The sequence below is a fragment of the Solanum verrucosum genome, unplaced genomic scaffold (genome assembly GCF_900185275.1).
Source record: "Solanum verrucosum unplaced genomic scaffold, falcon-dt-bn FXZP01000060.1, whole genome shotgun sequence".
NCBI lineage: Eukaryota > Viridiplantae > Streptophyta > Magnoliopsida > Solanales > Solanaceae > Solanum > Solanum verrucosum.
Window position 1 is genome coordinate 6,840,626 of NW_026020129.1, and position 23,733 is coordinate 6,864,358.

Genomic DNA, 23,733 nt, shown 5'->3' on the forward strand with positions numbered 1-23,733 from the left:
CTTTATTTATTTCTTAAACTCTATGCCCGATCAAATATTGTCTCATAAAATAGGACGGGGGAGTACGATTTATTAAAGTGATAATGAAAAAGCTACCCTTGTGAGTTGTGTGGGCCAGTAGCCTCACTCTTTGGATAATTTACTCGCCAGTTGCCACTTCTTTCCTCAACATACATTATCATTTCTTTCAACTTTATCATTATTTATTTATCTAAATAAACATTGTTTAGTTGTATGTACTATTTTTTTATTAACATAAATAAAAACGTATGGACACTATATCAAAAATAATTTTTAGCAATATTTAATTAGCGATAATAATTTAATTATTATTAAATATATATTTTTAGTGATAATTAGCATTCTTGGTAAGTGTCCTTAAAACCTATTGCAAAATTGGATCTAATTACAATTAATTAATGTCGGTTAAAGCTATAGCACTCTTTATTAATGTGTATATTTATTGCCATTAAAAATTATTTTTGTTATATTGGAAGAAATTAAATTTTTTGTTTGGTTATTATCATCTACCTATGAAGTTAAGTTTTTTTTCAGAATAAAAATATTTTGAGTTATCATTACTCATTTTTAGCCAAAATTTCGTTCAATTAATTAATTGGTGAACTCTATTTGGGGTTTAACATTAATTATATAATAATATACATTTTGTTAGAGAGAGAAAAAAGGACATTAAAATTGTAACTTACACTTTTTAAAGAAAATACAAATTCCAAGTGAGAAAATTGTGTTGCAAGATCGGGTGTATTTAAGTTTAGTTAGTCAAATAAATGAGTATTTTTAAGATTGTCAATAATACAAGAATGAAACTAATAATTCGCGTTGAATTTAGGATTGTCTTCAATACTTCTCTTTAAAAAATATTGTGTGATATAATCTGAAATTTAAAAAAAAATAAAATTGATATACGCAAGTATTCAAATTCCTATCGAGTGCAACATAGAATTTCAATTAAGAAAAGATAATATTGGATTTAATAGTATGAAAATGTTGGACCGTAGGCAGCACAGCGTTCTTCATCTAGTAATAGTAACAAAATAGTGTTTGCTATTATGCTGAAGTTATTTTGATAGCAAGTGTTTCTACTTGGTTTAATACATACACTAGTAAATTTCTTAAACTTGTTAAGATATTCTTTATTTAGATAGTTAGGCTTCTGTTCTTGCTGTAGTGCTAATGGGCAATAAGTTGGTTTTTGTGTTGTTAGCCCATTTTTTGATGGATAGTTACTATTTATGTGTTGGATTTAAACTTTTGTTATGATATAGAACACCTCCAGTGCTACTGGATTTTTTATTATTGTTTTTCAAAAAAGTATCAAATAGCTAGGGGTGATCTATAATTATATATGATGCCAATTATTATGGTATATTTATAAATACATTAATTTAATGTCATTATTGTTGAATATTTATAAATTTAACTATGATGTCAATTATTATTAAATATATTTTTGATTTCATTGTAGAAATTTATCAATTTTAAATTTACCTCTACAAATGTTTTACAGTTTTACTAGTGTTTAGAGATTTCTAAAAGGTTAAACTTACTCGTATATATTGCAATAATTAATATAATTTATCATGATTAAATAATTTGATAAAGTATAATACATATTAATCAATTATGAATATATATTAATCATTTGCTTTTACCTTTCGAATTTAGTGACCAATTTGAAAATCATTATATGAATTTATTCTTGCACAGTTCATATGTACAACTACTACTCGGAATTTATGCTAGGAACCTTCAGGGAAGTTGAGTATGCATATTTCTATTTCTTTCTATTATTCCCTCCATCCAACAATAGTAGTTCGCTATACTAAAAATAATTTTCCAACAATACTTGTTCAATTTAGATTATCAAGAGATAATTTATTTTTTATGTCTATTTTACCCTTGCTATCAGATATTAGTATTATTTAATACATTTTTCAAAGTATTAAATTTAATAAAGTTAAAGGATAAAATAGTAATATTACCCCTAGTATTTATTATTTCTTAAAAGTCAATACTCCTAATCAATATATTTCTTTCCATCACTATGCTTTTGTGTGGAACTGAAGATTCTTTATTCAAAATTTAATTTATTAAAATAAATTTCTATAAGAACTAAAAAGACAAACAGAAACAATATTCCAAAAATTGAACAAAATGTCTTCCGTTGATAATTTAATATAAAAATATTTGTGTCATTAATAGTTTGATCCAAAAATATTCATACTGTTTCTTTTGATTCAAATTTAAGCCTTATTTCAATTGAACATCTCAACTCTTAATAAAATGTTCTAATTAAATACTTTCAATTTAAATTTTGTGTTTTTTATATTTGTTCTCACTCGTTTATAAAGTAATTAAATTAACTACATAAATAATATCATCTTTAATTGTACACATCAATCTCCAAGAAAAAAAAATAGTTGATCAATTTTATATGAATTCAATTGAAAGAAAATGTGGTGATGTTTAAAATAAACGTTATTAAACACTTGGTATTGATCCTGTACGTGAGTAGTCTCATATTGTTCGGAGAGTTTTTACCAAGTCTCCTATGAAAAGTTTATTGGGAATAGGTAAGTTTGCTGTATGATTCTTTTAATTATATAATAAGGTGAATAAATATTCATTGAGACATTAGGAAGCAAAGCAAACTTTTGGTCCTTAATTTTTTTTTATTAAATCTCACTTTGTTACGAAAATGGAAAGAAGGTTCCCTTTCCCCGTCCGATCCTTCCTCGAAGGAAGCTCTTGATAAGCCCTTTAAACTGTACTCCCTCCCTTCCTAAATATTAATTATTTTTTTTGTTATTCCTGATGTATTATGCTTATTAAGTTATCACATTTGTTGGTTATTATTACTGTTTTTGTATTTTTGAATGATATGTAATGTTTTCTTTAATATTTACTATGTATTTCTTTACTTGCGTATTTTTCTTTGGACTATTTTGATGTGTGTTATGTAAGTTGATGGTATTTCAGAAACAATCTTTCTACTTCCACACTATAGTAGTAAAGTCGATGTATACCGTTAACATTAATTACTTATTCCATTAATTATATTTTAAGACCTAATTAATATTAAACATCAATTAATAGTAATATTATGATAAAATAATCATGTAAATGTGTCAAATCAAAATGTAATTAGTAAAAGTGAACGGAGTAAATACTAAATAGCAATGTGATCAGATGAGATGAGTGTTCCTATTTGGACTGCCTTAACAAATAAATTTTAAGTAAAAAAATAAAGGGTGACCTATTTTTTGTTTTTAACTATTTTAAAGTATTTTTTAAACTTATTTTAAATTACTTTTAATTTTGACAAACACTTTTAAAAATTAAAAATAATTAAAAATTAGGTTTCGTCGACTTTTTAGCCGATCTAACCAGGGTCAACCGATATAACACTAATATATATGATCTCGGGAGGGGAACATGAATTGACATGAAGCCGTGACTCCCCCCTAGATATGCCTCTGGTTTGTCCCCTTCTTTTTAAGTCTGTTTCAATGATTTTTTTCGTGTCAAATCTCAGTGTTATACTAATAATCAACCGATAAATTGATAATTAATAAATCAATATGTAAATGATTTTATAACACATTTCAAAAGTCTTATTTATTTTATTAAGTATTGTGTCAAGTCAAATAGTGTAACATGAACAAAGAGAGTAGCAATAAACTTTATTTTTCGTGTCTGAATATAAAATTCTATGAACAAATTATCCATAAATTGAGATATCCAAAAACAGAAGTACAATGTAGTATTAAAATAATGGGCAGACCCAACTCATGTGGACTTAGATTCTGTCAGTCCAAAATGTAGCTGAACCACAAGTCCCCAATCATTTGAAAAGTATACAAGCCAAATACTAACAAATTACAAAACATTCAGGTGCGTAATAGAAAAGCAGTTTACTAAATCAAACAAGTATGAATAAACAATTTATTTCTCCACAAGACAATCTGCATATACACTAGATTTCATATGTGGAAGGAATTACACTATTGTTGTTATTGGTTCATTAAAATAATTCACCAACTTCTGATAAAGCAACCTTAGTGTTTTGTTTAGCAAGTGAGTTGCAGAGTATAAGATAGAGGCTGAGTAGAAAAAGAAGGAAAATGGAGGGTAAAGAAGAGATGAGTAAGATGCCAATGTGAGAGAACCAAATACAGACCCAACCATTTTAGCATAGTTTGAACAATTAGTTGTTGAAATGTATTTGAGCTGAGCATCGTAGGCGAAAGAGTAGATGAGGAAACTCGCGATGGACAAATACATTTTAATAGGGTGGATTTCAAAGGGGGACGTATTACTTGTTTGGTACTTGAGTTGGAGAAGCTCAACCATAGCTGGGAAAATGAAAGAGATTAGTATCATGTTTCGATACTGAGAAGAAGAAGAAGAAGAAGAAGAAGAAGAAGAAGGGGATTGGTGTTGGTGAGGAGAATAACTAATAATGGTAATACTTGTGAAATTGATCTGACCATTATGGCAATGACTGCTCCGACTTGTTCTACTTATAGCCTCCGCCATTAAAGAAGCAAAGTTTGAAACAACACTTGGAATAATTAAGGTGTCGGGATATTCTATATATATAGAGAGAGAACCTACAAAGTCTAATTTAATTGTTTGTGGATCTTTCTATTCATGACACCACTTTGCCAAAGAGTAGGGGTGGACCCACCCTTGGCCGAGGGTTGTCGAGCGACATCCATTGTATATAGAGATTAAATTTTGATTTTATATATATATATAAGTCTCGACACCTCTTGACACAAGTGAAAAGTTTAATCTAATGATTAAGATGTTACAAAAATTTCTTATGAAATTGTGTGTTCAAGCCTTGTTAGCCTCATAATTATTTTTTTATTTTTTTTACTATAACCATTGACACTCATTCATGAGAATCCGGCCTCCACAATTGCTAAAGACAAATTGTACCATGTATATCATTCTATTCATGACATCACTTTGCCTACGTAGACCTATCTATTCATGACACCACTTAGCCAGAGACAAATTGTACCATGTGGACCCCATAATTACAATTAGTTAATGATGTTTGGATTTACTTATTGTGCAGCTTCATAAAGTTCTCTCCAAATCCGCAGGCCTCATAATTATTTTTTTATTTTCTTACTATAACCATTGACACTCATTAATAGAAAACAAATTGAACCATGTAGATATTTCTATTCATGACACCACTTAGCCAAAGACAAATTGTACCATGTGGACCCCCATAATTACAATTGGTTAATGATGTTTGGATTTACTTATTGTGCAGCTTCATAAAGTTCTCTCCAAATCCGCAGGCCTCATAATTATTTTTTTATTTTCTTACTATAACCATTGACACTCATTAATAGAAGAAGACAAATTGAACCATGTAGATCTTTCTATTCATGACACCACTTAGCCAAAGACAAATTGTACCATGTGGACCCCATAATTACAATTGGTTAATGATGTTTGGATTGAGTTATTGTGCAGCTTTATAAAGTTCTCTCCAAATCCCCATGTAAGACGAATCCTCTTTTCTTTGCAAACAACCCTTTTCCTTGTTTTGATGAACTTGTGTTTATCTTGAGGTAGGGTTGGTAATGATTTTGATTTTTGATGAACTTGATTTGGGGCTGTAATATAGGGCTAAAATTTAAATATTGAACTTAATAAAATGGTAAAATTAAATAACTTCCGTTTATATATATAATTTATTGATTTGGTTGTTTTTACGGATTATTTTTAGTATAACCAAAATTAAATTAAATCAAATAGCATCGGTTTTTAAAATTTAAAATCAAATAACATATATTTAATCGGTTTGATTCAGATTGCGGTTCGATCTACCTTTTTTTAATCATAATCATGAACAGCCCTACATAGCAGTATATATACACAAAAGATACACTTATACGAACCCAAAACTCTTTATTTATAGTGATGTTAAGTTGTTATTGTCGAGAAATATATATTGGCCGATTCGATTCGATTTTATATATTAGTGATTCATTTTATCAATTTTTGATTTGTGAATGCGCCAGGGGCGGCTCAACGTAATCGAAGGCCTAAAGCGAAATTTCAATGGAAGGCCTAAAATTTAAACAAACTTCATATGTGTCTATTTAAAATTTATCTTTCTTACACTTTTCAAATGCAAATTATTACTTAGTATTTTTTTTATAAATGACTTCTTTGAAATTCTTTTTCAATTATTAGTTTCAGATATGATTTTATCAATTCAACATTGAATTTCTTTTATTTCACTAAGACAATCATTATATGAATTATAACTAAGAGTTAAAACATAATGGGGTAAAGAGAAAAAGGTAATATAATTTTTTTAAATACTTTTTATTATAAATAATTATTTTTTTATAATAAAAAAATAACACATACTTTATTCTTGGTAAAATTTGAGGCCCCTAAAATTGGGGGCAAAGGCATATGCCTTAATTATCAAAGCATAGAGCCGACACTGGAGTGCGCTAAATCGATAACTTAAATCTATATGCAATTTAATTTTCTTCACTAAACCCCAAATATATATCCAATATTTTGTGATTTGCACTTTTTGTTCGCAATAGATCAGTTTTGTATTTGCTGAGTTTGTGAAATAGAAAACTACATTTTGAACTTGTCATCAAATAGAATTAGGTAGGTTAATTATAATACACACTCACATTCATAAATTAATCACACAAAAAAGTTCACCTACTAAGAATAAGATCTAGCAATAGTATGAGTTAAACTGGCACTGAAATTCAGCAACGATAATAGTACTACTTAAACCCACTTAAAATAATACACTGAATTTATCTCTCTTTTTATTGTAAGGAGCGACTGAATGTTTTTTATTTTTGGAAAAAACATTTTGGCCAGAATAATATTTTAATTATGTTATTTTATTTTTTTATCCTTTTTAATACCTTTTAACTAAAAAATGAAAAAAAAATCAATTTATTTTAAAATAAAAAAAATATTATAGCTTTTTTATTTACGTTTTAATATACTTAGTTATGAATAAACCTCACAAGGAGCGTACGTATAATTATGTTATTATATACTTAGCTATGAATTAATTGAGTCATAGTATAAGAATATTAAATGTAATTAACCCTTTAAATTATATATGGTCATATGCTATTTGGAATATTAACAAACTGAAATACAAGGAAGGTTCCATCCGATCTTTCAAGGAATTTCTTAGTAAGCCCTTTAAATCATTTTTTCACTGTTCATAAATAAATGATGTTTTTAATTGTGGCATATTTTTAAGAAATTACTTATTTTTTCAAACAAAAAAACATATCTACTAATTATTCCTAATTAAATTCTATCTCTTTAAAAAACTATTCAATGGTTGATCAAAGCAATGCCTCTATGATGTCAATCATTATAATATATTTATAAATTTAGTTATGATGCTGATTATTACGGTATATATTAATTTGAAGTCAGTAAAAATTTATAGATTTCAAATTTTAAATTTGTCTCTACATGTTTGTTAGTGTTTAGAGATTTCTAAAAACTTAAACTTACTCGCATATATTGCACTAATTAATCAATATAGTTTATCGTGATTAAATAATTTAAGAAAAAAAAATACATGTTAATATATCAATTATGATTAACAAAAGCTTTATATTATTCAAACATATGATTAATCATTTGCGATAAGTTTTTATCTTTTTGAATTTAATGACAAATTTGAAACTCATAACATAAATTTATTATTACACACTTCATATATATACCACTTGTACTCAATTTTTGAAGGTGTGAATATGGAATTTATGCACAATTAGGAACCTTCATGGAAGTTGCGTATAGCTCAATAAGAAGTGTCTTGATAAATTTTTTTTGTTAAAATATTGAATATGCACATGGTTCTATTTCTGCTAGTGCTAGATTATGCACACTATCTCTATCTAGTGGCATTCAAAAGGAAATTTTGGAAAGTGACATTCATCAACTGATTCAAGAATGAATACTTCATCATGGTTTTGTTTGAAAGTGATGTTGTAAACACCGATAGCCCAGAGTCTGGATAAGCTGTTGGCTCTTGGGCTAACCCAAAGGCGGATCTAGGATTTGAAGGTCGTAGGTGGCACATCGTTCAAGTAAGATAAAAGGATCGGTTGCTTTAATTTTGTGTTACAATTCGGGTTATTGTTCTTTTTTTATTTTTATAAACAAATTGATCAAATATGCATGTTAGTAATATTTTCTTTTAGATATTCTGAGATTATAGATAACTAAACAATTCAATTTTTATTTCCTTTTTTAAATAAGATGTCTTATTCGCTGAAACTTTGAGAAAAAAAAAAGATTTTTCATATTAAAATTTGAGCTTGTATAAACCATCTAATAGTATTAACATAATATATTCATATTTCATGGACTTTATGTGTTGTTGGAGATATATAGTAGGGAAAGAATAAAAATTGTAGTTTCAGCCTAGTCATCTTACTTAGCAGGAACGTCGGTGAAGATCGAAAGAACCTTTAAATTTTTAAAAAACTCTAATAATAATGTTCGTCATTTTTAAAACTTATATTTTTTAAAAACTACTATTTAAATATATTCTTAATAATATTTATTTGACGGTCATAATTCAATACTCATTAATTGATAAAAAATAAACGTGTAACACTCATATCAAGATATTAATAATTAGTGCAAGAGAAAGTAAAAAAAAACTAAAAATTAATTATGAAAAGGAGTCAATTTGAATTAATAAAGAATAGTAAATAAATAAGAATGAATGAAGAAAAATAATTAAGCCCTTTACACACTAATGAAAATGACAAAAAAGAAAAGAAAAGAAAAAAAGGAGCAAGCAAAAAAATAGGGGTTGGCAGCGAGGTTCAAACCCGCGGTGGCTGTGTGGCAGACCGTCTCCTTTGCCAATTGAGTTGTTCCGCATTCCAGTTATTGGGTGGCAAAAGTAATATATCTTGAATTATTATATATATATATATATATATATATATATATAAAACGTTTCTTCCGAGATTACTAGGTCCCGTGACACCCTCACCTGTCCACGTAAATTCGCCCCCAGCTGGCGCTAACCTACCAAGTCAACAATAAATTTGCTTGGGATCCAGATTGAGTAGAGATAAAAGAATTCATGCATCTTGTGAAAGAAATTGTCTATCCTTTCTCATCCCCAATCTTTTTAGTTACTTGATATTTTAGTATTTTCTATTTTATTTCAATTGAAGTGTTGCCGTTATAATTTGGCTATCAGTGATTATATAATACTTAGAAATTGTGTTGAGAGTTCGGAATCGTTACAAGTGAAAAATAGAATTTTAAATTTTCATGATAAAACACTAATTTTAAAATAAAGTAGTAATAAAAAATGAAAACTTCTCATGACAAAACGGATTCTCAAATCTTGTTCGGCTTAACGGCTGAAAACTATTTATTTTTAAAAGCATTTTCATTAAATAGCCTTTTAGAAAGTACTTATTGAATTTAAATAATTAAATCAATTATATTATTCCATAATATTTATTTGGACTAACATATTTATGAATTTAATATAATTTAAATTATTTAATAAATTTTAAATGATTACACTAGGGTTTTTTGAAAACAGACTCTTCACGAAGATAAGGTCTGTGCACACTCTATCCTTCTCAAACTCTACTTATGCAATTTTACTTGATATTTTATTGTAGTTGTAAGATAATGAAAATATATAGAAGGCACATGCTATATGATTATTTTCTCGGTCTCAATTTATATGATATATTTTTTTTTTAATAAATATGAACACCCTATTTATACTAATTAATTTTTAACAAAGGTATTATTATAATATTATTTTAAAACTATTATAAAGTTTTGGAAACTCAGAATCCTTTTGTTCTGAGTTTAGAAGGAAAATAATATATTTTTGTTCTTTGTTTTTAGATTTCATGGGACAGTGGAAGGATAAAAGTTTCAATGGTAGAGAACTTTTTAAATTTATTTTGGACGAGGAACGTGGATACTGGATAGAGAAAAGGAGAATAAATTTGGAAGAAAGTAAAAGGTTGTGCAAGTTTCTCAATCTGGCACGGAACCACCTTTTTGCTACTCCTTTCTGTTCACTTTAATTATCGTGCTTACTAAAAATAATTGATCCAAAATAATTTACCCATTATATTATATAAATAAAAACAGAAAGAATTATTAGTTCCACCTTTATCCTTGCTCAATCAATATGAAAAAAGATGAATGTGGTGAAAAAGAGATTATTATTATTAAATTGAGATAATTTATAAATCTATTGCTTTTACTAAAGAATGTGGCCCCAAAAATAAGGGCCTAAAGCCTTTGCCTTACTTGCTTCACATTAAGGGTGTGTTTAGTACGAAGGAAAATATTTTACGGAAAATATTTTCCAATTTTCTCATGTTTGGTTGGGTTAAATGTTTTGGAAAATGTTTTCCAAATCAACTCATTTTCCTCAAATTTAAGGAAAATGACTTCCCTTCAAAACTTAAGGAAAACATTTTCCAAAACTCTCTTTCAATTTCAAATTACAATTACTTTTTTGTTGAAAAAATCAATTTATTTTGTCCCTATTCTCAAACCAGCCCCCCAACCACCCCCTTCAAAAAAAATAATAATTTAAAGCTTGTTTTTAAATTCAATTTTTTTACCCCACCCTCTCCCCTACCCCCACCCCCTCCCAAAAAAATATTAAAATTTATTTTTAAAAGATATTTCTAATTTTAATTTTTTATTTTTTTACCCCCAATCAACTACGCTCGCCCCCCCCCCCCCCAAATCTACCCCCTATCAGCCCCCCAACTCCCTTCAAAAAGAAAAAAAGGTTAAGTTTATTTTAAAAAAATATTTTCAACTTCAAATTTTTATTTTTTCATCCCCATCATCGATCACCCACCCCCTGGCCACCCTCTCCCTCCAAAAAAAAATTGAGTTTGTTTTTAAAAAATATTTTCAACTTCAAAAAATTATTTTTTCACCCCTACACTCGACCCCCCCGACCCACGCACCCCCTACTCGCCACCCCTACCCAAAAAAAAATTAAGTTTGTTTTTAAAAAATATTTTCAACTTCAAAATTTCATTTTTTTTCACCCTACCCTCGACCCCCCCCCTCCCCGCCAAAAAAAAAAATCTAAGTTCGTTTTTAAAAAATATTTTCAACTTCAAAATTTCATTTCATTTTTTCACCATACCCTTGACCACTCCTCCCACCCACCTCCTACCCACTCCCCCACCCCCTCCCCCCCAAAAAAATAAAATAAAATTTAAGTTTGTTTTTAAAAAATATTTTCAATTTCAAAATTTCATTTTTTCACCCCTACCCTTGTGACCCCCCACCTACCCACCCCCCTCCCCCTCAAAAAAATATTTTTAAGTTTGTTTTTAAAAAATATTTTCAATTTCAAAATTTCATTTTTTCACCCCTACCCACCCACCCCCCTACCAGCCCTTCTTCCCCACCACCCCAAAAAATAATTTCAAGTTTGTTTTTCAAAAATATTTTCAATTTCAAAATTTCATTTTTTTTCACCCCTACCCATTCCCACCCACCCCCTACCATCACCCCCCACCCCCCAAAAAAATTTAAGTTTGTTTTTAAAAAAAAATTTCAATTTCAAAATTTTATTTTTTCACCCCAACCCTCGACCCCCCCCCCACCCAGCTCCCATCCCCAAAAATAAATTTTAAGTTCGGTTTTAAAAAATATTTTTAACTTCAAAATTTCAATTTTTCATCCCTACCCTCGACCGCCCCCCTCACCCACCCCCTACCACCCCACCCCCAAAAAAAATTTAAGTTTGTTTTTAAAAAATATTTTCAATTTCAAAAATTATTTTCTACTCTAATAAAAATAAAAGATATTTCTCAAAAATATTTTTTATTCATAAATCAAACACTAAAAATCTTTTTTGGAAAATATTTTCTACTCATCAGCCAAACATGAGAAAATATGTCAAAAATCAACTTATTTTCCAGGAAAACATTTTATAGAAAAACATTTTCCTTCATACCAAACACACCCTAAGGCTGGATTGCATGTCTAAAATGGGCGACCATTTTAGTTGTCACTTTCAGCTGCAGTGTGAATCCTTCAACTTTATTATGCATAAATAATAAGGTGTCATTTCTGTTTAAGTTACAAAATTTAATGACATTTGATATATTTGTTTTAACTTTAATTTAGAATTATAATATTAATTTATTTATTTATTTTTTAAAATATCGTGGCAAATCATTTAAACGGTAGGAGTTGGTTTGGTGTAGCTAAAATTGAAATCAGCAGGAAGTTTCCTTAAAAGAAAAATTGACTTTTCGTTTTCAGCTATTTTTATCAGTTGAGTCCTTTACGAGATACTATTTCATAGTTCATACACGTCTCCATCAGTCAAATGTCAATCCCTCCATTTCCTCCATTTGTAGGTTAGATTTGTTACACGTGTCCATTAGAAATTGGATGGTTCAGATTTGCTTACTTAACTCAGGGTAATTATATACTCTCGCCATTCATTTTATCTATCATCGTTTGATTTGATGTATCCATTATGAAAAATAATTATTGCTATAGATATATTATCAAACTATTCCAATTAAATGATGTTTACTATTAGGTTTTGGACGTTAATTTAGAGAATAAGTATTTAATGTTGAGGGTAAAACATGAAAAAAATTATTTTCTTTTCTTGATATGTCAAAAGTAAGTAAGTGACAAATAACAAAAAATTTCTTAAAAACAAAAAAATGTTTTAAAAAAATATTTCAAATTTAAATTTTTTTACACCCCCGCCCCCAACCCCACCTCCGATACCCCATTCAGGCCACCCCGTCAAAAAAAAACAAATTTTTAAAACATTATTTTGAAAAATATTTCAGATTTTAATTTTTTATTTTATTTTTTACGTCACCCCGTACCCCCCCCCCCCCTCCACACCAGCGGCCATCCCCACCCTTGCCAGCCCATCAAAAAAAAATTTAAAAAAATTGCTTTTGAAAAATATTTCAGATTTTAAAAAAATTTTAACTTTCACACCACCCCACTCCAATCATTCCCAACAACCACCCCCGTCAATTTTTTTTTTTAAAAAAATATTTTTGAAAAGTAATTAGAATTTTTATAATTTCAATTTTTATGTCACTGGATCAAAAATTATTTTCTAAAGAGTATTTTCTAGTCTCCAGCCAAAAATAAAATATATTTATTATTCTACCCACCAATCAAACATGAGAAAATAAGTTAGAAATTCACTTATTTTCCAAGAAAACATTTTTTAGGAAAAAAAATTTCCTTCTTACCAAACACGCCTTTCGAGTAATACTTTTCAACTTTTTGAGTGACATAAAACATAATCTAACGGCTTCTAACTTTCCTACATTAAAAGTTTTCGAGCTTAACCAAATTGTAGCCGAATCATAAAAATGCACCGTCTTGGACCCCAAGGTGGCGCGACAGACCTTCTCAGCATGGTGGTACGCTCAACCTACTAAACTTCTGCATGGTGTTTTTAATAAGCTACTAGCTCAATTTTGACCAATGCAAACTTCTCCAAAATATGATTAAGTGTAGAATATGATTCCTTCGGCGAAAAATATTATTATTTATATATGGTTAAAATTATTTTTTAGGTATATATAATAAATGTTGAACCCCTTCGATTAGTTCTTCTTCAGATTTTGAACCCCTTATTAAAATTCTAACTCTGTCACTGGGTGTCACGGGACACTGCTTGATCAGAAATTTTTATTAAATCCGAATTGAAAAACAAAATCAGAAAATTGGTTAAATGTAATTGAGTGACACTGATTAACATAAATAGGAGCATAGTTCAGGTGGTTTGGCGCCTTGATTGTTTGTTAGACTTTGTGAGTTTGAATCCCAACAACTTCACTTTGTATGTTTCTTAAGTAAAATTTTCAGTTCAATGATATATATATATATATATATATATATATATATATATAAATATATTATTATTATTATTATTTAGTTAGTTATTTTAAAACGTGACACCCCTTACAAAACCTTCTGCGTACATCGACACTTAATAATCATATTTATAGTCTTTTTGGAGCATTAATTCTAGCGATAAATATGATTTAATTTGCATGACCTATTGAGTAACCTAAGACAATATTTACATACCGTAACATTTGCCCTTTTTTTATTTTATTTACAGTACGTACGTAGTACTTTCCTTGGACCACTCAAATTGTCAACAAAATATGATGTGCATGCCATATTAGTTACGTCTTTCTCGGTACTTGTTTTTTCTTTCCTTCTTTTGATTTCATAAATAACAGAAACGACTTACTTTAAAGGCAAAGACACATGTTACTAATCCAAATATTTTATTTTGGGTCTCACGCAACTTGCACTAGTCCCTAATTTGTCGATAATCAAGGAACTTTAAATCCAATAGCGATTACGGTTCTCTCTCAATTTTCTTTGTTTAGATTTTCGTTGGTACGTGTACATCTCCATTTATTTATTTTTCATTTGAACAAAAATTCTTTAATTAGCTATATAGTACACACTCACTTTCATAATTCAGTTAAATTATACTAGTAATTAATCACAAAGGATATATAAGAACAATTGTATGAGTTTAACTTGCACTGAAAGACAACAAACTCCAAGTACAGTTTGACCCCAAAAAAAAATAAAAAAGAAAGAAGACACATACGTAGTTGTATTTTTTTTTTTCTGTTCAAATCCCTGTTCCGAGGTACAAAAATAAGTAGAAGCATTACAAAGTGAAAACATAAATAAATTACAGAAATTGAGAAAAGATCAAACATGGTAACTCAACTCAGGAATTTGAATTGGCGAATAATCAAACAGTAGTAATTTGGTTTTCGGAACCGACTCTGTTTGTGAAATTCGCAAATTTATGATAAAACCAGTCCAATTTTTGGGTAAATGTGTTATAGAGCAACCGAATTGCAGAGTATAAGATGGAAATGGAATAGAGAATGGGACAGAGAAGTGATAAATAAGATGCCAATGTGAGAGGACCAAATACAGAGGCCAAACATTGAACCATTTTCGCGTAATTTGAATCTGGTGGAATGTATAACAGAGCATTGTGGGAAAAACAGTAAATGAGGAAACTTGCAACAGATAAAAACATCTCAGCAAAGTGTGTGGCGAAAGGGGATTTATCGCTGCCTTGGTACTTGAGCTGTAACAGAGCAACCATCGTTGGGAAAATGAGAGCGAGAATTAGAATGTTTGCGTGCTGAGGAGGAGCATACTGCTCGGCCTGAAAATCTGTTGTTGTTCTTTCTTCTGCAATTGAGGAAGTTACTTTCGAACAGAAACTTGAAATAATTCTTCTTTGTTTTCTTTTAGTTGTGTGCCTAATGCCTTCGAAGACCCATTACTTATATTATTACAAAATGTAGAATTTAGGTGTGTCACTTTCATCTTTTTACTCGATCGGTTTAAAATGAAATGTTTTTTGCTTTTTTGTAATTCTTTAATTTCAACTGACATGTTTAAGATTATAAAGTTAAAAATCAAAGTTGAGCGATTGTTATGTTAAAAATCAAAGTTGATTGACTGTCTAAGAAAAAAACTCACAATTAAGTGACGTTATGTACAAAATGTGTCATTTTTTTCAGCAATTTGAGTACTTTGATTGTATGTTGTCATTTTCAGTTGTTATGTGATTCCTTTGACTGAATGAACATGATGCATAAAATATGTCATTTTGGGTCCTTCCATTTTACCACAATAACATGTCTTTTTTGACTTTATGTCCATAATCTGACAATTTAAGTCATTCAACTTTATGCACATAAATAAGGTGCATGACTTATAATTTCATGTGCATACAGTTCGAGTCCTTGGACTTATCTCCAAGATCTGTCATTTTAATCGGCAATTAGAGTCCATAGATTTTATGCAGCACAATAATATGTCATTTTCATCAGCAATTCGAGTTCTTTGACGTTGTATTTCTAAAATGTGTCGTTCTAATCGGCAATTTAATCGAGGCCTTGGACTCTATGATATTGTATATTGCTCGGCCTGAAAATATCCATTGTTGTTCTTTCTTCTTCCATTGAGGAAACAATTTCGATGGAAACTTGAAGTAATTCTTCTTTGTATTCTTTTAGTAATTCATGTTTGCTCGGCCTGAAAAAACACCTACATTTTCTTGTCTCTAATGTGTCATTTTCAGCTGCAATGTGAGTCCTTCAACATTAATTATGCACAATAAGGTGTCATTTTTTATATACGGTCAGTCACTATATCAAAAATGTTCTTTAGCGGAATTTAATAACGACAATAACTTAAATAGGTAAATTGGTAACCCCTAGTGGTCCTTATCTTATCACGCAATATATTTTTTAAAGGCAAATACGAGTGACAATTACATTTTAGAATTGTTCGTCACTAAAACCTATAGTGATATTGAATCTAATGGTAATTAACTAATTCTAGTTGCTAAAGGTTTTAGCATTCGCGCATATTTATTATCGCTAATTTTTATTTTTTTGGGTTGTTGTAGTGAGTTCGAGTCCTTCGACTTTATGTCCAAAATTTGTCAACTGAATCGGACAAGGTGTCATTTTCATCCTAAGTGATTCGTATCGAATTCTCAAAAAATACACTATTTTTTGAGAATCTGATTGTCACACTCCGAGCCTACACCCTGGACGTGGTTGACACTCGAGAACCATTGCTGGCTCCAAGCGAACCCTTGGCCTGACTTACTTACTCAGCGGAAGACAAACACAAGAAACAGTCTAAAAAGGGACTTGTGAAATAATTTAGAATGTCTTTAAATAAACATTCAAACTTGTCACAATAGCAACCTCAAGTCTCAAAAACATAATCCAACAATAAAGTAGTGACAAATGAATATAACTAACTGATTGTCTGTCTATGAAGCCTCTAAACAACTTATATGGATGTCGGGACAGGCCAACGACATCCTAATGAACTAATAATAAAATCGAAAGCAATAAAAGGGACCCTCCGGAAGCAAGGAGGCTCACCACAAGAGTCTAAATGCTTAAACTGGATCAACGAGGTGCTGGATGCTGATCCTGGTTACCTGCGTCTGCATCATAAGAAGATGCAGGCCAACTGGCATCAGTACATTGAATGTACGAGTATGCGAGTTGGAAAACTAAACAATACATATGCTTGAAAAGATTCTGAAAGAAACACTTACCTTAGCTCTTCTCAACTCATGAATAACTCAACTCATAATAAAGCAATAAGACACATGCAATATATGAAAAGCTTTATAAAACAGTAAAATCAGCTTAGTTCGTCAAACAAAATGCAATAACAAACTCAACTTTACTCATATAACAAAGTAATATAGTTTCTATGGGAGATTCTATAACCGACAACCACCACTATGAGCCTAAGTGGTGATACAACGTTTTGCCCACGCTGCCAGAACTGTCCTATACTTTGCCACCATATAGAACGCTTAACTTAGTGGATCCACTAGTCTATGCTAAAAGCATATTAAGGATTCATCTAAAAAGTATGATCATTTACTACCCATGATGGCTACATGGTTTATGGAGACTTGAGTTAATATGAACTTGCATCCCCATATCGGTGCTCAATACTACTCCCAAAATATACTTAGCTCATATGTTTTAAAAACAAACTTCTTTCTTTGGCTTGAGATAATTACTCAAAACTTAGCTTAAAAGCTCTCTTGGAATCGGTGTTCCCTTTCTTACTCAAATGTGAAAACATTTTTAAACTCTTGGGAATACTTAGTTCTCTTATAGCTTTTTGAGAAATGAACTCAACTTTTTACTCTTTGCTTAACTTGAAACTTAAGTCCTAAACAAAGTTAAAAATGTTTGTGAAACACTTTGGAAAAACTTTATGAACTTCTCTTGACTTACTTCTTAACTTTTAGACTTAACTCTTCACTTCTTGACTTTGATCCTAACTTTCCGTGAATTGGATTATGGATTCAAGGTTCATGATCTCACGTTTATGGATAGTTTCATGATATTTAGATGTACCTTAGAGTGTTGAAATCAACTAAGAAACATAGGTACATTGCTAAGGAACAAGTACGGAAAGGTGGGGAGCAAATGGGTAGAACTGGCGTCCCTGGAGCTCCGAGAGGCGCGGGGCGCCAGCCCTCAATATTCAGAGACTAGTCTGGGGCGCGCTGGCTGGCGCAGAGCCCCAAGGGTGAACATTTAGAGACTCTTTTGGGGCGCACTGGCTGACGCGACGCCCCACCCTTATCCCCAAGTGTTTGACGACTTTTCTTCTCCATTTTTCATCTCTAAACCCTCTAAACTTCAATGGTTCCTTCCCCAAACACTTAGAATTACTTATACCCTCAATATATGATAGATTCACACTGAAATTATACCCGGAAACATGAATCAAATCGCAAGAAACTCCAACAACACAACCCACAAGAAATTCAAACGAAACTTTCAACAATGTTCATCAAAAACTCAATTTCTAAACTTTCAAAGACTTAAATTCGCTGAATTTAATCATGGTTGGTGCGTGGGTGAACTAACCCAACATTATGTGATCTCACATACCTTTTAGGGATCACCCCGACGAAATCCACAAGCTATCCTTGACGAAATCGACGAATCTTGAACGTTCTCCTTTCTCCTCTTCTCCAAGCCCTAGCGTGAAATTCACTTTTCTAAAACTGACTAAAATCTGACTTTACCCCAATTAAACTCCTAAAAACGAATTAGAATAATTAGGTAAGGAAAAGACTAAATTACCCTTCCCAAAATCCGGATTAGACTTTCCTTAATCCAACAACCCAACTTCCAAAGGACATAACATACTCATACGAACTCGGAATCGCACAAACTAAGTGGCGTTGGAAAGATCATTCCAAGATCTTTCCAATCATATATGGAAGTACACCTAACTCATCCTGAGCTAGGAGTTATGGCCGTTTGAAGTTGACCAAAACTCAACATTTCCTAACTAGCACAAATGTTTTACCAGATTTTCATTTTTTCCAAAAATGACTATTTCCAATTATTATCTTCTTCCTAGTTATTTCAAATTGCGAGATGTTACACCGACACACACCCATTGAGAAGAATTCGAGCAACATAGGTTAAGTCGATCAGCTTTATGCACAATAAGGTGCCATTTTCATCTACAGTTGAGTCCTTCAACTCTATGTCCAAAATTTGTCATTTTAATCGGCTATTTGAGTTCATACTCTTTATGCACACAGCACAACAATGTGTCATTTTTATCAACAGTTCGACTTTATGTCCAAAATGTGTCATTTCATCAGTAATTTGAGTTTTTCGAATTTATGCACAATGTTCATTTTCATCTGAAATTCGAGTCCTTCAACTTTATGTCCAAAATGTGTTATTATTAATTATTAATATTGTTACATTAAAATTACCAAACTTTGTTCCACCTATCAAAAAATCGGTTTTGATGAAAATCTACCTGAATTGACATCTCTAGTTTGAAACTTCTTTAGTATAATAACGTTGAGTATATTCAATTTAATCGTCTGATTTTCCTTGTCGTCAAATAAATTAAGTGAATGATGCTTGTGTAACTTTTATACGCCTAAACTCACTCAATGATTAGAAGAATTAGTTATCAACTAGCCTTTGTTCTGCGAATTGTGGTTGAAAGAGAACATATTCATTGGACAACCTCTTGCATACTAGAGCCGGAGTCAGAATTCACACTAAAAAGATTTAAACATTTTGAAAAATAAAAACTCAACAAAACTAAGATGTAATAGTTACTATATATACATAAAAATATTTTTAATCTTATATATACAGTGTAATTTTTGTGACGAAAAGTATTGAATCCTTTGCTCCACTATCACTATAGGGTGAAATTGGCACAGAGAGCTGCAAATACATCAAGGAAAACCATGAGACAGACATAAATAACAAAACACAGCAGCATGATCTAGTCTCTTGATACTCGCCTACTAAATGAACCAAGACGGATGTCATGGAAACATAATTGAAACAGGAAATGTTAAGACACTTTAAATCCCTAGCAACAACAAGCATAGGGAGAACAGCGGAGATGCCACACTACTAAAGTAAGAACTGCGGTTGACAAAAGAAGCATGGTATACTAATTACACTATAATTTCACGTACAATAAAGAACTGCTCCAACAAATGCATCTCCAGCACCAGTTGTATCAACTATTTCTGAGGATGGTATCTTTTCAGCTGTTCCAACCAGCAGCCTACCACACACAGTCCCAATCCCTTTTGCGTGCAGCTTTGCAATATCCTAGAATAAAACATATATTTTGAGCTAAGTTATCAAATACCAAATAATCTTTTAACTACTCTAGCTTAAATTTCTTTAGAAGCATCAAGAGATCTATTATAAAAATCTAAGTTTGCTGATCTGAGAGTGACAAGTTACATGAATACTCAAAAACAGGAGGGGGCTATTCATCTTTAATCTACAAGAGATACACATCTAGAAAAAATTTCACACATGCCTCAACCCAAATAGCCATTGACTTTTGAATCTGATGAAGTACAAGAACAGAAGCTCCAAACAGTTCTTATCCATGGACGTAGATAAATAAAGCCCTATAGTTTTCATCCTACGGTGTTAACAATGTCAAACTACAAGGTAGAAATTGACTTTTATGTGCACTACCATCAAACTTTCTTTCTACATTGAGCAAGAAAATCTCACAACTGAAGGGTAAACTACATACCGAGGTTTTGCATGTCGGCATGGTTGAGGTAGTATCAATACTCTGCTTCATGTTTTCAAACAAGTCATCAATATCAACTTCTTCAGGCTGGATATCCCCTGCAAAGATACAAAATCCATGTTATGAATCAAAGGCTGATTCTATGTCTATCAGAACACTTCATTTGCCAAGATAAAGTACTCAAAGTATTTTTCGTACCAAGAAGCAGCATGTTAGCATACCAGTTTCTGCTCTTTCTAGCATTATGCAGCCATCTTCACCCAATGTAGCAATTACAAATTTGGCACTTGGCAACTTTAGAAGTATGGAAATTAGTCCACCTGCTATGGAAGGAGCCTTAGTCCATATCTGAGAGACAATACGGCTTTATTCAATTTTCACATGCTTAACTTGTGAAAAACTGTAAGGGACCTTCGATCATGGAACCGGGACGCGAAGGATGACATTCACTTCTATTAGATATCGTACCAAAATCAATTCCATTCCATGATTACATGGTACAACAATGGAAAAAAGATATTCTATTCACAAAAATTGCTATAAATATTTTAGAAAAACACATCACTACAAGAGAGAAAGTATAACAAATTTAATTTTCCAAGCAAACTAAAACTTGCCAACCGATACTAATCTTATATAGTAGATCCATGGAAGTCCAATCAAAATGTGCAACAAATAAATCATCGAAGGTCAGTCTGCCAGAGTAAATAGCTTACCCGTGGAAATCTTGTTGAGCAAACAATGTAGGTTGCCAAGTGTAGAAGCTCATCCAACCCTTCTATTTTTCTTTCTGCATCAATCACAATTGGTATACTCCTTTGATGTGCCTGTGCTAGAGATCAAAAGGCATACAGTTTTTTTCCATTTAGCTGAAAATAATCAGCAAGTCCTGAGGCATTAAGAACAAATGCTAGAAACAGAATTATGTCCAGTGCTCTTGGTCTGCCGGAGCTTAGTGGAAGACAAGAAATATGATCAGGAGTTGACTGTAAATACATTCTATTAGCAAGCAGAAGCTCGAATTAAATAACAAGGAAGACCATTGAAAATTACCTCTTGGGCCACAACTAAAGCAGCTTCATGAAGTACTCCATCAGTATAGACAAGCCTCGCACCATCCAATGCAGACGACAATCTCGAGTCTGGCAAATCATCAGCTACCATGGGTGGATACCCTGGTGTGTAGATGGAAGATCGTGTTTTCCTGAGATATCATATAACAAATATCAGCTTCAGCAGAAGAAGTTACAGAAAGATCATCTGTCCAATTATACGGACCAACATGCAGTAAGGATAGAAACAACCTTTTTCCCCCCTTGGACATATGGTAGAAAGAAATTTCGAACAGAAATGTTGCCAACAGGCCATTTTTGTACTTGAGGAATTAGTAAAGAAGAGATGGAAACAAGAAGTCACAGGACATATTGCTTATGAGTAAATACTTATCCACATCTGGAGTCTACTAGCATATAGCATATTCTAAAACAATGAATTCCGTGAGAATAGTTTTAATATTGTAGCTGATCTAGACATCTAATAATAAATCAAATAGTACATCAAAAGAATATGTCTACGAAATGAATTTGCAAAAACAGTAGTCATAAATCATCCATCTCATCACCCAAGAGAAAGCTCAATAAATGCCTGTAAAACATTTACTAAAATGGCATTAAACAGAGTTAAGTACTGATGTTTGACTATCAACAATGACATAAGAGATTGTTGAATGGCCCCCTTTGGACACCTGAAGTATGTAACAATATGATGTTGAGAGGTAAATTTGATGCTACATCATCCTCGCATACAAGAGAAAAGTGTAAGATGCACAAAAACTTTCACAGTTAACCTGTGGCTGACTCACCACAATAAAAGATGTATCAATGCCATCAGCTTCTAGCTCGTTCAGTATTCTTTTCCCTTGAGAGTCATCTGCGGCCTACTAAAAAAAATTTGTGGAAAATGTAGAGAATATTATTCACATAATTGTGGAAGAGTTGGACATGGATAGAAGAAGAGATAACTAAGAAGAACATCAAGGAAGACAATCAATGATTCAACGGTGGCAGGAGCAGTAAAACAGCAGAATCAAAGGTAGAGTATACACATACCTTACCACTACCTCGTGGGAAAGGCCTCGGAAATGGAAAAAAAGGAATAGGTAACAAGAATCCACATAAAGTTCAGACCTTGGATATAATTCTCGGAGTTAAACCCAAACGAGCTGCACAAGTCATAGCGTTCCCAGTATTCCCACCTCCCTGAACCTATACAGAGCAAAATTATCCATTGAAATTCCAATTTAAAATTAAAAAAATTGAGCTCATTCTTTCTTATTAATAGCAGATAAAAATCAATTAGACCTGAAAACTGGTGCTACGAATCTTATCATCAGGCTTAGGATAAGAATCAACAGTAACCAAGTAGTCCAATGCCACCATCCCACAACCCAACTGCTTCAACCACCCAACAAAAAAAGTTAAACCCCTCGTTTCAATTTGTTTGTCCGACTTTATTTTTGTCCGTCTTATTCTTAAATTCCGCGTCAAGTGAAAATCAGACGAACAAATTGAAGCATAGCGAGTAATTAGATAAACCAAATCCAAGAAAATCATAAGAAGTGATAATCAACAGCTAATAAAGAGAACAAGATGAGTACACACAACAATGGTGTCAATCGATTTTGATGACGCAGATGGGGTTGAGTGAATCGACATTTTAACCATAAATTTTCTGCAGTATGAACAAAAAATTAGCTCAATTAACACAAAAATGGAAAGACCCAAGTTGGAGATTTTAAGAAATTAAAGTTGTTGTTGATTGTATGAAGAACCTGGAATAAGAAAGAGTGAAGTTTGTTGGAATGTGACATCTTGACGGCGGGGAAGTGTGTAACGCCCTCATATCTTTTGGAACAGATGCAGACCAAAGTTGGAGACGGCAGTATAAAAATTTTTATCGTCTCAATCTCCAAGTTGCTGCGCTACTCAGCATAAT

The 23,733-nt window shown here is 31.4% G+C and overlaps 2 protein-coding genes across 3 annotated transcripts in view; one reads left to right on the top strand and one right to left on the bottom strand.

Annotated features, from left to right (window-relative positions):
• The window catches only part of LOC125826403 (deSI-like protein At4g17486), a 554,011-nt gene that overhangs the window by 221,393 nt on the left and 308,885 nt on the right, over window positions 1–23,733 (top strand). The gene's annotated exons all lie outside the window — the stretch shown is intronic.
• LOC125826689 (uncharacterized) overlaps window positions 19,873–23,733 on the bottom strand; it is a 28,415-nt gene continuing 24,554 nt past the window's right edge. The window contains exons 2-11 of the mRNA XM_049506043.1: window positions 23,100–23,189; window positions 22,926–23,003; window positions 22,601–22,675; window positions 22,428–22,483; window positions 21,793–21,940; window positions 21,456–21,566; window positions 20,961–21,087; window positions 20,740–20,837; window positions 20,159–20,297; window positions 19,873–19,898 (exon numbers count right to left, since the gene is read on the bottom strand). Coding sequence (XP_049362000.1) covers window positions 19,873–19,898; window positions 20,159–20,297; window positions 20,740–20,837; window positions 20,961–21,087; window positions 21,456–21,566; window positions 21,793–21,940; window positions 22,428–22,483; window positions 22,601–22,675; window positions 22,926–23,003; window positions 23,100–23,189 — 948 coding nt within the window. The remainder of the gene's footprint in view (window positions 19,899–20,158; window positions 20,298–20,739; window positions 20,838–20,960; window positions 21,088–21,455; window positions 21,567–21,792; window positions 21,941–22,427; window positions 22,484–22,600; window positions 22,676–22,925; window positions 23,004–23,099; window positions 23,190–23,733) is intronic.